This window comes from Panicum hallii, chromosome 1 (assembly GCF_002211085.1).
Source record: "Panicum hallii strain FIL2 chromosome 1, PHallii_v3.1, whole genome shotgun sequence".
In the NCBI taxonomy this organism is placed as follows: domain Eukaryota; kingdom Viridiplantae; phylum Streptophyta; class Magnoliopsida; order Poales; family Poaceae; genus Panicum; species Panicum hallii.
The window spans coordinates 58,839,291-58,853,225 of NC_038042.1; the positions used below are offsets into that span (position 1 = coordinate 58,839,291).

General features: G+C 47.9%; 3 protein-coding genes across 10 annotated transcripts; 1 reads left to right on the forward strand and 2 right to left on the reverse strand.

Annotated features, from left to right (window-relative positions):
- Window positions 1–4,114: 4,114 nt before the first annotated feature.
- Window positions 4,115–5,133, forward strand: LOC112889632 (cytochrome c1-2, heme protein, mitochondrial-like). Its single transcript, XM_025956365.1, has 3 exons — window positions 4,115–4,385; window positions 4,458–4,677; window positions 4,782–5,133. Exons 1-3 carry the CDS (start codon window positions 4,207–4,209, stop codon window positions 4,890–4,892), a joined length of 510 nt encoding a protein of 169 aa, XP_025812150.1. The 5' UTR covers window positions 4,115–4,206; the 3' UTR covers window positions 4,893–5,133.
- Window positions 5,119–11,137, reverse strand: LOC112889570 (protein PHOSPHATE STARVATION RESPONSE 1-like). 6 transcript variants are annotated; one of them, XM_025956310.1, is made up of 14 exons: window positions 10,758–11,133; window positions 9,488–9,546; window positions 9,316–9,405; window positions 8,788–9,095; window positions 8,584–8,706; window positions 7,894–8,331; window positions 7,396–7,513; window positions 6,899–7,297; window positions 6,476–6,686; window positions 6,251–6,327; window positions 6,128–6,167; window positions 5,921–5,978; window positions 5,628–5,697; window positions 5,119–5,518 (listed from the first exon to the last, which is right to left on the reverse strand). In XM_025956310.1, exons 7-14 carry the CDS (start codon window positions 7,468–7,470, stop codon window positions 5,324–5,326), a joined length of 1,125 nt encoding a protein of 374 aa, XP_025812095.1. In that variant the 5' UTR covers window positions 7,471–7,513; window positions 7,894–8,331; window positions 8,584–8,706; window positions 8,788–9,095; window positions 9,316–9,405; window positions 9,488–9,546; window positions 10,758–11,133; the 3' UTR covers window positions 5,119–5,323. The 6 variants fall into 6 exon arrangements, with proteins under 6 accessions (XP_025812095.1, XP_025812072.1, XP_025812103.1 ...); XM_025956287.1 differs by having other exon boundaries at window positions 8,521–8,706; XM_025956318.1 differs by having other exon boundaries at window positions 6,472–6,682; window positions 7,894–8,706; window positions 10,758–11,137.
- Window positions 11,138–11,169: 32 nt separating this feature from the next.
- LOC112889610 (protein PHOSPHATE STARVATION RESPONSE 1-like) lies at window positions 11,170–13,554 on the reverse strand. 3 transcript variants are annotated; one of them, XM_025956345.1, is made up of 6 exons: window positions 13,235–13,554; window positions 12,737–12,854; window positions 12,240–12,638; window positions 11,813–12,023; window positions 11,592–11,668; window positions 11,170–11,508 (listed from the first exon to the last, which is right to left on the reverse strand). In XM_025956345.1, exons 2-6 carry the CDS (start codon window positions 12,809–12,811, stop codon window positions 11,401–11,403), a joined length of 870 nt encoding a protein of 289 aa, XP_025812130.1. In that variant the 5' UTR covers window positions 12,812–12,854; window positions 13,235–13,554; the 3' UTR covers window positions 11,170–11,400. The 3 variants fall into 3 exon arrangements, with proteins under 3 accessions (XP_025812130.1, XP_025812138.1, XP_025812123.1); XM_025956353.1 differs by having other exon boundaries at window positions 11,176–11,508; window positions 11,813–12,027; window positions 13,235–13,541; XM_025956338.1 differs by having other exon boundaries at window positions 11,183–11,508; window positions 11,817–12,027; window positions 13,235–13,538.
- Between the last annotated feature and the right edge of the window lie 381 nt (window positions 13,555–13,935).

Sequence of the window (13,935 nt, forward strand, 5' to 3'; positions counted from 1 at the left end):
CCCGGCCGCCGCTAGATATTTCTTTCACAGCGCGCAGTATAACGGGAGGTGCTGCATCGCATGGGAGCTGAGGGATCGATCACACAACGCAGTGCAAGCTGTTCTTCCTCTTTCGACCTTTAATTTGGCCAAAAGAACGCATGGATTGGTACCGCAGGCACATCCAGCAGTTCAGTTGATGCAAAAGCAATGCAAGCTTTGGGATCTGGACTCCTGTACGTGGTCACTAGCTATCTGTACACAGCAGCGCAGGAGAGATCCTGCATGCATACGATGTGAATGAATGCTGTTGATTACCTACTCCAGCTTTGCCGCCAATTACCGGGATCCCTATTAATTATATGGGTCCGGAGCATGCAGCGCGTACGACGACGACGGCGTTTAATCGACCCCTGTCGCCAGTGCAGACGCACAGCTAGCATTTCTTCCAAGGAACTAACCTAACCACCTTGTCTCTTGTCCGTATCCATCATCTATCGCCCATGATTATGCATCGGCCGCATTCACACTGATTAAATTGCATGTTGTACTGCTGCCCATCTATCAAATCGCGGAGATCAGCTAGCGCGACCCTGCCGGCCGGGGCGATCGACGACGTCCGATCCGACCAAAGACCATGCATGAATGGATCGGAATAAAATTAAAAGATATGTCTTGTCAGCAGCAAAGACACATGCACGGTGCAAACAGTACACCTGCTAGTGAAATATATGTACATACGTACGTACGAAAGCCAAGGCAAGCCAATGAATTAAGGTCTCCGATCCGGACGGAATGGCCTTGTTGGGCACAGCTATTACATTGGTCCTCATCAATTCCTTGATTGCACGTACAAATAAATTAAAGGCCCGCTATTACGCCTCTGCTGGATCGTCGAACGAGGACCAGCTACCACCGTCTTGCATGCGCCGACTGCTTCATCATCTCACTCTTCAATTCCCGGCGGCTGGCACCCGATCGACCATCACCGTCGATCTGTACCCTGCAAGCTAGGCAGCTAGCTAGCAGCCGCCGGATCGGATCGGAGTCCGTTGACGTCGCTGCGGCCTGCGGGGAGCCTTTGAATCCGCGGGTCGAGCACGGACGATGCATGCACTGCTCGTTATTCTTGCCAAGCCTAGCACCCAGAAAGAAGTTGCTCCGATGCTGCAGCACTACTGCGCATGCAATTTCTTCAAGAATCAGTACCTACGGCTTCCGAAGAACTGGAGTGATGAGGCGAGTTAGCTCACCACCAAGTTATTACCATACGATACGATACGAATTACCATAGTATATATGGCACGCAACTAATATAAATATATAATACCAGCAGCATATATACACTTACTGTACTGCTACTCTACGTTCCACCAAGAAAAATATATCTACATACAGCTTCGATCGAGACAGGACTGGCGGCACCTCCATCGCGCGCGGTCCCCACGGTCCCCGATCGAGAGCGGCTGGCACCGTGCAGTGGCCCGCGGCGGCCGGAGCCGGACCCGGGCAAGGTTGATGTCGCCAGTAGCTAGCTAGGGGCCGCGCCGCAGATCGGCGACACGGCATTGCCTCCCGGGGCGCGGTGGACGCTGCCATGCACGGCAGGTCGGCAGGGCCGCGCGCACGGCCCTGTCGTCTGCGCGCGCCTGGCCGGGCTGGAGCGGGGACCCGGCGCCCTCGTGGCCTCGTGAGTCGTGATCAAGGAGTAGCCCTGATCAAGAGAAGACCCACTGCAAATGCAGCTTCACCGCCGCCCGCTGCTGTGCTAGCGCGCAGGCGCAGCGGCGTGGTCGTCGCAGAGGGGGCCGGACACGGCGTGTAAATGCCGAGCAGCAGGCCTGGCTGGCATATGGCGGCCGGCGTAGAGCATGAGGCTGCTTTTCTTCGCCTGTCTGTGGGCGGCGTGGCGCCCATTGTACTTGCGGTAAACTCCGGCGCCCGCGGTTTCCATCAGATCTACCGCAGAGTGCTTGCAGCTGCACCATACGAACGGTCTGCTGCTGTGGACCTGTAGCTAGCGTGCACGAGAACGCAGGTGCAGGTCCTCAGGCGACGATCGGAACAGTACTGCAGGTTGGGTGCCCGTCGGAGACCACCGTTTGCACCTGGCAGTAAAAACTAAAAAGGTTTGAGGGGTGCTGGACGAACAAAACTTTTTTTCTTAACAGTGAACGCCACGACATAAAGAGTCCGGGTCCAGGAGAGATTGCCGAGCCCTAACATCACACTGATCCGAAGGCACTAGGCCCATAAGCCCATCCAAGAGTCCGGGACTCAACAGACTGGGCCTCACATTCGCTTTAGGCTGCGGGCTGCGACTGATCGCCCGGCAGAGCCGACAGGCTGAGCTGAGAATCAGACGAATTTTTTTAAAAAAAAGTTAAAAAAATTAAATTTGAAAAAGGGTGCCGATTTGTAAAATTTCCAAAAATGGGTACCTCCCGCCCGATCAACGGGCGGGAGGCGTGGGGCCGGACACCTCCTGCCCATCCAACGGGCGGAAGGTGCCAAATCTTTTTCCAGGCCCCTCCCAAGGGCCTCTTCGCCAATAAGGTTTCTTATTCGCGAAGAGACCCCTGACGCGGCCGCGGGGGCATCCCGCCCGCCCAACGGGCGGGAGGTGCGGGGCTTCTACGGTGCGGAGGGGTATCCCACCCGTTGGGCGGGCGGGAGGTTCCCCTCCCAACAAAGAAAGGGAGGAGAGGAAGAGAGGAGAGGAAGCGGCGAAGCCCTATTCACACGTCAGTTTGGATGTATATTCCAGTTCTAGTCGTAAAATTACTTGAAAATAATTACTTGAAAATATATTTCAGGCTCAGGATCTCCATCCTTTGGCTGGGCAGTACGAGGTGTCGCGCTGCCTGGAGGCATATCTGTTATGGTTGTTCGGCTGGACTCTTTTCTGCAGCTCTAGCGGCAACTATGTGGACAAGGTTCTCATCTAGTACGCGCGTGCGATTGCGGATGCGGAGCCGGGCCAGGTACATGAGTAATGTCAAGCTGCAGGAGTACGTAGGAGGGTGGCTAGACGCACCTGACAATGTGTGGGACGAGCCGCAGCCATACACAGAGGCGTCTTACGTCTCTCCTGTCGGATTCGACGCCAGCTGCTCCGTATTTTTAGGGCATTATTCAGCATGTGTGGTCGATGGGAGCTCCTGCACACGGTGGTCTGTTCGGTGTGCCGGACTGGGACGGCGGCTCCGTCAGTTTGTCGGAGTTGGAGGGCGGCGGCGCCGGGCCAGACATCATTGGCCCCTCCCAGACGTATGACGCTCCACCTCCACAATCCTAGGATGACCCGTTCACGCCGGTGCCTCCTCCGCCTCGTTCTCACCGTGCTCCAGATGCACTCACGTACTCGGAGGGACACATACGCCGACGTCCTAAGACTAGAGGGAGGAACAAGAGAGTGTGAGGACCGGGACAGACGGAGTAGATACTCCTGATTCGGTGGATTCTGTATATTTAAACTATTTTTTGTATCATACTATTTTATTTTTAATGGCTTGATGTATCGTACTATCATAATATTTGGATTCTACGTTGCAAAACGTTATGCTTAACCATCTTCATATGAGTTTTAGATACCGTAATCTTCTTCGTAAAATTGAACTGAAATTTTATATATATACAAAAGAGTATGGCAAATAAATCTCGTATTTGAAAAAAGTATGAATTTTAAATAGTTTGTAAAATATAAATTCAAACAAACAATAAGAAATCCGCACTGTTGGACACCTCCCGCCCGTTAGGTGGGCGGGATGCCTTTGTACGCTGTGGGAGGAGCCTCTTCGCGAATAAGAAAAGTTTCTTATTCGCGAAGATATTCGCGAAGAGACCCTCAGGAGGGGTCTGGAAAAAGATTTGACACCTCCCGCCCATTGGATGGGTGGGAGATGTCCGGCCCCACGCTTCCCGCCCGTTGATCGGACGGAAGGTACCCACTTTTAGAAATTTTCCAAATCGGCACCTTTTTTTCAAATTTATTTTTTTTTATTTTTTTTTTAAATTCGCCCCCTCCCTCGTACGCTCGTCGTGTAGCTTGCCGTGGATCTCACTCGCTGGCACCGTGTCCACACGTCATCAGATCCAGATCCAGAACTCGAGCCAATGCAGCCCACCACATGCGGCCCTTCCACAAATCCTAGAGCTACTACCCACCAACCACTTGCGGCAGCGACCACCAGCCATTGGAGCTCGCGTCGCAACTGAACATCTGCAATGGCTGCGGCGAGGGCCTTCGCGAGCAAGCTCCTGCGGCCGCAGGGGATCACGAGCGCCCACCGGCTCTCCGGCATGAGCGTCGGCGCGTTGGCCGGCTTCTTCAGCGCCGCAGCCGTCGCGTCGGCGTCCGACGGGGGTAGCAACGCCTGCCCGGCCTACCCGTGGCCGCAGGACGGGTAAGCTCACCTGCACCGGGCCACCGGCGGGTCGCCGTTGATCAGTTTTCCCACGACTTCCTGTCTGAGCAGGGCGCGGGGCGGGCAGAAGGTGTTCATGCAGCACGACTGCGCGGCGTGCCACTCCATGCTCCCGTACGCTGGCCTCGCCGAGGCCGCGGCGGGACGCGGCGAGGTGGAGGCCAAGGTGGCCGAGATCGTGGTCGTCCACGAGGCGGCGCGGCCGGAGCCGGCAGCAGCGACGACGCTCCATGGCGGCGCCTGCCCGCCGGACCTCTCCGTCATCACGAAAGTAAGCGGCCATTCTGTTCTGTTCTCCCTCAACCACCGTACCTCTCCTGCTGCTACCACTCCATTGCTGATACAAGTTGCTCTGTTCTGTTCATGCAAAATCAGATGCTGGAAGGGCTGCACCACAACAACCTGTTCAACGCCGAAGAGCTGAAGAAGAGGATGGCGCTGCCTAACCCAGTCTGGCTGCAGCTCCTTCAGCCGTACCGTACATGAGGAATCCCCAGGCAATCTGAACGCCACATTCTAGCGACGTGCTCTGCTGCAGTGTGCTTGTATTTCTGGGAACTGTCATGTGTAAAAATAACATTGGAACCGTGCTGGATCCTGTCTTAATACTGAAAGAAACAAACCATATCGCGTCAAACTGTATTGTGGTCTACGTTATGTTGTGACAGTAGTCAAGAGGCACAATAAAATGATGCGAGCAATATGGACGAAGTTTCTGATGCTGAAAGGAATCAGGTCAACCTGGATTGACTCTGAATCGATGAGCCATAACTTGCTCTCACACTGTCTACAGCACAACCATATTTGTCAAGGGCAAAAAAATATACCTTGCAACGTGAAAATCTGTGTCCCGAAGGCAACTCATACTCTAGCAAGAAACCAATAAGTTTGCAGCCTGTGAGCTGCGAATCATTTTCTCATAATCTGTGTTCCGCTGAATGTGTGCATACTGTCCATTCTTCACGTTCTTTCTTGTTATCCGAAACCTGAAGGAATCGATCTTGAAACCCTGGTAATGCTCCAAGCTTTTTAAGGCTCTCATTTTGCTTCACAATTATCATTTCAAGGTACTTGCTCTGTTCCTCTACTTGCAACTGCAGCTTTCTTTGGATCTGTGTAAAGGAAAATATAAGTGCGTGCCCATCTGCATGCCTTCTCTTTCTTGTAGGAGTTCCATTTTCCTTTTTAACTAGCATCTGATTTTTAAAAGAATACGCATACCTCAAGTTGTTCATGAAGTTGTTTCTGCAAGGTAATCTGCGCCATCAAGCCTTCAACATTCCCTGTGCCTCTGCAGTAGCCATAGAATTATAAATGCTAACTGAATCTTAAAAAGAACTTCACTATCAGTGGCGGGCATAGCAAATTGAAAAATATATCCTGAACCTAAAAGGTTGACTAAAAATTCATTCACGCAGGCAAATAGGTGAAATCTGATGCATTACTGTCTACAAAATAGGACAACATCCTGTCTACTTTATAACAGCAGGAAAGGCCAGTAAAAATCATCTCACTTTAACTGCAGAGTGGACACTTCATCCGTTTGGCTGCTTCTCCGTCCAGGCACACCTGCTGGAAGGATAAAAGGCATAAAATTGTAATTAATTCAATTTCTCAAATAACAGTTTGCCTGCATAATCCTATTCACTCCTATATGAAAGGCATTATATATGATGCAGGATGAATTCAAACTGGTATGACACATAGAGACACAGACTGACCATCTGATGATTCAGGTCGATGTTGCACCGTACGGTACTTCTGTAGAACAATAATACATGCCTGTCAGTAAAAGGAGAAGTGTGGTACAGAAGCTTTGAAAATTTGAAGAAATAAATAGTTACCTGCAGATGACTTTTTACATGGTATATAGTTAATCCTTCGACCTTCATAACCTTCTGGACTGCTTTTGGAGTTGCTTCTGCCGGAACAAAGAAAAGGAATGAAGTCATCTGGCAATAAGGGTACGACAACTCGCAACGTGACAGAACAAATTGAGACTTGCACTTGAGTGACAAAAGTATGATAAACATAAAACAGATCTTAGAGAAAAAGCTTTAGCAACCTACTTTCGCTCCCCCCCAGCTTGTTAACAGCATCAACAAAACGCTCATGGAGCTCAGGTGTCCAGCGTATCCTTGACTTTGGAGCAGAATTTGAAGAAGGCAGGTTGTCAGTGCAAAGTTCATCACAGTTGAAAGGATTCGGTAGACTTCTTTGAGTACGGCAGTACGGATAACTTTTAGGTGTGGCTGGTGTTGCACTTCTTGCATCAACTGTCTACAAACAAGGAATATTTCTAGCTGCATTCAGCATGCAGGATAAAGTCCACTAATTCAATTTGCAAAATGAAGTTCACTATTGTTCTATGGCAGAACAGGCAAAAGAAAACAAAACAAAGGAGAGGAAGGAATCAAGAAATAGTTAGGCCATGGAATGAGCAAAACATTATTATGTCCAGATACTTTCAGCACAGATTCAGCAGAACCTACATTTTTGGGAAGCTGCATGGAACTCCCAGATGAGAACCACTCATTTTGCAGTGCAACACCGCCAACACGAGTGTTAGGATCGGTTATGATGGTGTCTTGAACTTGTTGGCCAAAGGCAGTCACGTTTTGTGGATTGGGAAAACCAACACTTGATGGATAATCAAATAAACCTAGGAGTTGTTCTTGGTTCGAACTTATCTGTTCAGATACTTCTGGAAAATCCATCATTAAAGGCCTTGAATTACACAGGAGCGATGAATGTGTTGACAGCAATTGAGTATCAGAATCAGATGGCTCAGTAACATATGGCCCAGAACAAAGCTTCCCATTTGATGATTTATTGATGGCATGAAGGCCTGAGGTGAAGTTGGGAGCTAACATACATGTTGACATGGTGTCCTGTGCAGCCATAGAAGTACCAATGAGGTGACAGATCTAATAGGCAGTTTGCTTTCACCATAAGATGATCTCTGCTCTGCAAATCTAGGAAATGATACCTCTGAGAGTGCTGGTACTACTGTTATAGCTGATGAAAGACATGGGGGAACTGTTCCATTGTAAAGCCGATTCATGGTTGATGTATGGCTGCATGCGGTACCTACCCATCAGTTCAATCTGTTGAAGTGAAGAGATGTATTGCATCAATCTTGTGAAGGAAATCATTGGAGAAAACAAAATTACTTCTAGTGACTGCAGCCAAGCAAAAGACTGTAATCATGATGTAATAGAGAACAAGCTGCAAAGGATTGAGGAACACATCTGATATGAACTGTGAAGTTAAACCACTCCTTAAATATAAAGACAAAAAGGAAAAGATGCGTTGAACAACTGGTTAGAACAAGATACACCTATTAAAGCAGTTTCTGACAAGAGTTGATAAATGCCATGAAGAACACAAGGAAATATAACATCAAAGAAAGAGATCATAAGCGAGAAATCAGACATAAAAATTGCAACAAGAGTAAGCTGGAATTGGCACCAGGGTTACTGCTTACTTGTTTCTTCAGGCAATGGAATCGATGAAGAGGTGTTGCAAAACTTTACACTCACATCATCAAGAATTATATATTGTTTTTCCTTTCAGACGTCTAGGGTGGGGACAATGGTTCTGGAACTGCTACATGTGCCCCTTGTTTTATATGATCACTAAACTAATAGTCCACTGCCATCCCATATTGCAGCAACGTGAAATCCTATTGCTTGATGGCAAATATCAGTTTCCAATCAACCACCAACCCTAGCTGATTGGTCACTGAATATCAATGTGGCAGTGAATGCTGCCTGCCATGGCTTCAAAACAGGGCAGTGAGCCAGCCAGAAATTTGTTTCCCCAGGACAACACTAGACTGTCTAGACATCACATTGTAGCAAGTTCCCTTCATCTGAAATAGTAACATGAAACCATGGGATATGTCTACATGACAACATCCACACTGTCAAAAAAGAAAAAAAATGAGCCACACTCTCCAACAGCAAGGATCAATATACTGTCCCCTTAAACAAACAGCATCTTTAACTTGTTTTTCATTCTAAACAGATGTTCAAGCTGAATAACACATTTTGGAGGGGGCAAAAGTAGCAAAACTAGTAAAAACATCTCGAAGACTGGTTATTCCATCTACCTTACATTGCAGGATCCACAAACAAAATTGACCACATTTAGATGGGGGAATAGCATAGCATACTATGGCTTGGAATTAGCATCGGGTTCAGATGAAGTGGTTGAGGTGGTGGTGGATTTGCGGAGGTCGTCTATGATGTCACCAAGCTCTCGCCGCGCGGACTCCCTTCCAAACATGAAGCCATACCTGCAGCAAAACAGGTGTGGGAGATCTAGCATGCTCAGAGCGAGAGTTCGCAGGGGATGCTGGATTATCAGGCTGTGTTACCAGCAGGAGACGGCGGAGAAGACTCCCGCGGCCGCCACCGTCTGCAGCAGCGTCAGCTTCTTCGCCTGCATCGCCCGCTGGGATTCGGGAGGGATGGGAGTCTAATCTGCGCGAAGCCCACGCAAGCGCCCTCGGCGAGTTCTCTCTGCTCTGCCCACGCGAAGATTCCGCGCGAGGCGACCGCCGCCTCGGGAGGAGGAAGTTGGCCGGGACAGCGGCGGCGCGGCAGATTGTGGGAGCGGGGAGGTAGCGGCCGCCGACGAAGAGGAGGGGGCTTGCTTGCGGCTTTAGCCAAGCCCACGGCCCATCTACAAAAATATTCATAATTTGCATCACATTAGGTCATGAATTATCAAGATGCCACAATGTAACTGTAAGAGAAGCACTCACTAATTTGTCTAGAGAAGGCAAAATAAAATCAAAGAATGCTTTACAGTGAAAAAGTACTTAATTTGCTCCATTCATGCCTTGCACTGCTATCAGATGACCATAAATTCTTTCTACTTTAGTCAATCCAACGTAGCTCACCTCTTTTCGAGGGGATGGACCGACGGATGTGTTCAGAGTTCAGCAGTGGCCCTTGACCCCTTCTACAACCAGTCCAGATGAGTCCAGCAGCTGAAAATAAGACAAAATATGAAGTGGGCGCTTGTTCAAGTCCCAAATTCAGACGAGTACAGCAAGAGCCGAGAGAACTTACAGTCCGTTCCTCAATGCAGTGAATGGATGACGCAAAGCTAGCTAACTACTGGGACGTGCCTGCAGGAGAACAGATAAGAACACATAAGAAGCGCTTCAAATAAGGTTGCATAGGTGTGCACAAGGTGCAGATATATGTGTGCTTTATGTTCCTGCACCATGGCAATTGCAACAAATAATTCTAGACTGCATCAATTCCTACTAATCAGAAGGTTGTAACAGCAAGAAACATAGATTTCCAGCAAAAAGAAAATTTCAGCTACAAAAAGAACACCTTCAATAATGGGAAAATTAATACCCCAAAATCTCAGTGAAAACCTCGCATAGATGTAGACAGGGTGAGCAGGATGTTACTTGGTCAGCTATACATGAAAGAGGGGAACCACATTGTGTAGAAAATGTACCGAGGATCTCAGTGGTGACTCTCTCAGTAGACATGAAAATGCTAGTTTAGGGATCAACACCAAGTAGCATCGAAATATGCTCAGTTTCATCCTAAACCAGGTTGATTTGAAGTGGCAAAGAGTGGGAGCATTTGGTTTCAGCAAGAACCTGATGTTTTATATGCAAACTTGTTAACTACTACTCCCTCCAATTCAAAAAAAATATTTTGTTTAGGAATCCTGCCAGCCAAGCTTTCCTTTAACTCTTTTAGGGTTCTAAAGTGAAAAATATTAAAACTATACTCTTGTTTACTTCAATGATCAAGCACTATGAAGCAACAACTGCAAATAAAATGGATAAACATAGGGCAATGGAGGGTGTACAAACCAAAAAACATATGACATTTATCCTCAAGCAATACAACCAAGACATCACACACAGAAACAAAGTGAGTCAACGACAACATGCTACAAACTTTCTGTTACTATTTCGAAGACATGAAAGATGTGCATGGCACAAAAATTTCGGTCAAAATTCAGCAGAATACAATAGATTTTCAGTCAGGAACTCCAATTTGTGCCAAATTAGTCAGGGCCAAATCAAGTAGGACAGCCAGGGCAGAGTTCATGTCGTATGTCCTAAAAGTTTGGTTAGTGCCAAGGACTAACAGAGTCGACATCCAAAACCTGCACGAGGCATGTGAACAGTCTGGTACTGAATCTCAAGGCACCGACAACAAATTCTGAGTTGTTTCACATGAACACATGGAAGAAAACTGGTAAATAAGTGTAATAAACTATTATGAACCCAATTTGAACAATCAGATAATGGAACAATAGGCATGACGATCTCTGCGGCACGCACGGTTAGTGTGGTTGGCACGGTACCTGCGACGTCGTGGCCGGAGAAGATGAAAGTGGTCGTGGCCTTGTAGTCCGCGAAGAGCCCGTCGCCCACCGACGCCGCGGCGGGAGCCTGGGCCGAGGCCGAGCCCGACCTTGCGCTAGATCTAGATCCGGATCGGAGGAGTGGGCGAGGGGCGGGCGCGGCACGAGGACGGGGGGGGGTGTGGCACGAGGTCGGGGGTGGAGGCGGTGGCGGGAGCTCGGCGGCGTCGGGGGGCGCGGCGGCCGGCGCGGCTGCGGGCGCCGCGGCAGGGACGTGCGTCGGGGCGCGGCAGGGAGGCGCGGCAGGGAGCCGCGTCGGGGGGAGGCGGCCGGCGGCGGGGGCGCGTCGGGGGGCGCGGCGGGCGGCGGCGGGGGCCGCGTCGGGGGGCGGCCCGGGGGGGCGGCGGGCCGCGGGCGGCGGCGGGGGCGCGTCGGGGGGGAGAGGGAGAGGGCCGGGGAGGAGGCGCACGGGGGAGGAAGAAAAGAAAAGAAGCGAACCGTTATCACTTAGCAGTGGCAACGCGGGTAATTACAGAGCGCGAATCGGTAGAATCTGCCCAGACCCCCGCTGCCTCCTCGCACTTGCGGGAATCGGTGGATTCCAAAAAATCGCTGCAGCTGTGGAACCCCTTTGGTTGCGTTTTCAGATTCTGTGAAGCGAATCGGCATGGAAAATTGGAACCAGACGGACCCATAGAGACACAGACTGACCATCTGATGATTCAGGTCGATGTTGCACCGTACGGTACTTCTGTAGAACAATAATACATGCCTGTCAGTAAAAGGAGAAGTGTGGTACAGAAGCTTTGAAAATTTGAAGAAATAAATAGTTACCTGCAGATGACTTTTTACATGGTATATAGTTAATCCTTCGACCTTCATAACCTTCTGGACTGCTTTTGGAGTTGCTTCTGCCGGAACAAAGAAAAGGAATGAAGTCATCTGGCAATAAGGGTACGACAACTCGCAACGTGACAGAACAAATTGAGACTTGCACTTGAGTGACAAAAGTATGATAAACATAAAACAGATCTTAGAGAAAAAGCTTTAGCAACCTACTTTCGCTCCCCCCCAGCTTGTTAACAGCATCAACAAAACGCTCATGGAGCTCAGGTGTCCAGCGTATCCTTGACTTTGGAGCAGAATTTGAAGAAGGCAGGTTGTCAGTGCAAAGTTCATCACAGTTGAAAGGATTCGGTAGACTTCTTTGAGTACGGCAGTACGGATAACTTTTAGGTGTGGCTGGTGTTGCACTTCTTGCATCAACTGTCTACAAACAAGGAATATTTCTAGCTGCATTCAGCATGCAGGATAAAGTCCACTAATTCAATTTGCAAAATGAAGTTCACTATTGTTCTATGGCAGAACAGGCAAAAGAAAACAAAACAAAGGAGAGGAAGGAATCAAGAAATAGTTAGGCCATGGAATGAGCAAAACATTATTATGTCCAGATACTTTCAGCACAGATTCAGCAGAACCTACATTTTTGGGAAGCTGCATGGAACTCCCAGATGAGAACCACTCATTTTGCAGTGCAACACCGCCAACACGAGTGTTAGGATCGGTTATGATGGTGTCTTGAACTTGTTGGCCAAAGGCAGTCACGTTTTGTGGATTGGGAAAACCAACACTTGATGGATAATCAAATAAACCTAGGAGTTGTTCTTGGTTCGAACTTATCTGTTCAGATACTTCTGGAAAATCCATCATTAAAGGCCTTGAATTACACAGGAGCGATGAATGTGTTGACAGCAATTGAGTATCAGAATCAGATGGCTCAGTAACATATGGCCCAGAACAAAGCTTCCCATTTGATGATTTATTGATGGCATGAAGGCCTGAGGTGAAGTTGGGAGCTAACATACATGTTGACATGGTGTCCTGTGCAGCCATAGAAGTACCAATGAGGTGACAGATCTAATAGGCAGTTTGCTTTCACCATAAGATGATCTCTGCTCTGCAAATCTAGGAAATGATACCTCTGAGAGTGCTGGTACTACTGTTATAGCTGATGAAAGACATGGGGGAACTGTTCCATTGTAAAGCCGATTCATGGTTGATGTATGGCTGCATGCGGTACCTACCCATCAGTTCAATCTGTTGAAGTGAAGAGATGTATTGCATCAATCTTGTGAAGGAAATCATTGGAGAAAACAAAATTACTTCTAGTGACTGCAGCCAAGCAAAAGACTGTAATCATGATGTAATAGAGAACAAGCTGCAAAGGATTGAGGAACACATCTGATATGAACTGTGAAGTTAAACCACTCCTTAAATATAAAGACAAAAAGGAAAAGATGCGTTGAACAACTGGTTAGAACAAGATACACCTATTAAAGCAGTTTCTGACAAGAGTTGATAAATGCCATGAAGAACACAAGGAAATATAACATCAAAGAAAGAGATCATAAGCGAGAAATCAGACATAAAAATTGCAACAAGAGTAAGCTGGAATTGGCACCAGGGTTACTGCTTACTTGTTTCTTCAGGCAATGGAATCGATGAAGAGGTGTTGCAAAACTTTACACTCACATCATCAAGAATTATATATTGTTTTTCCTTTCAGACGTCTAGGGTGGGGACAATGGTTCTGGAACTGCTACATGTGCCCCTTGTTTTATATGATCACTAAACTAATAGTCCACTGCCATCCCATATTGCAGCAACTTGAACAACATATTCTCTTAATTTAGAAAATGACAATTATCAAAACCAACCAGCTATTTTACACCCAACCTCTCCCACAAGCAACATGTATTCCTTCAATTCTTAAAAGCTTTACATTTCTCAAGATAGATAAACTAGGTTGCTAGTACAGTGCAGGAACCTGTGTCTTCAGACATATCAAGGCCAACTGTTTATATCAATAAAGCCAGTTATAACAAATTTCCAACATCTGCCTTGCCTAATCTTCTGTCTGATGCGCTAACTATGTCGATGAAGCAACGTCTATAATAAATTCCAACAATGAGCTTGCAATCTAGGAGTTCTTTTTGGGCAGCTATATGCTTTGGAGTTGACAAATCCAATTTGGCATGTACCCAGCCTCCATTGGAAAGCTGGCCTCACAACGCCCCTTTATAAACTAAGTTTTATCTTTTGCCTTTATCCACCATCATGCATCTTTTCATTTCAAACAAAGGAGTAGCAGAAATATAAAACTGAAAGGTCTTAGGGA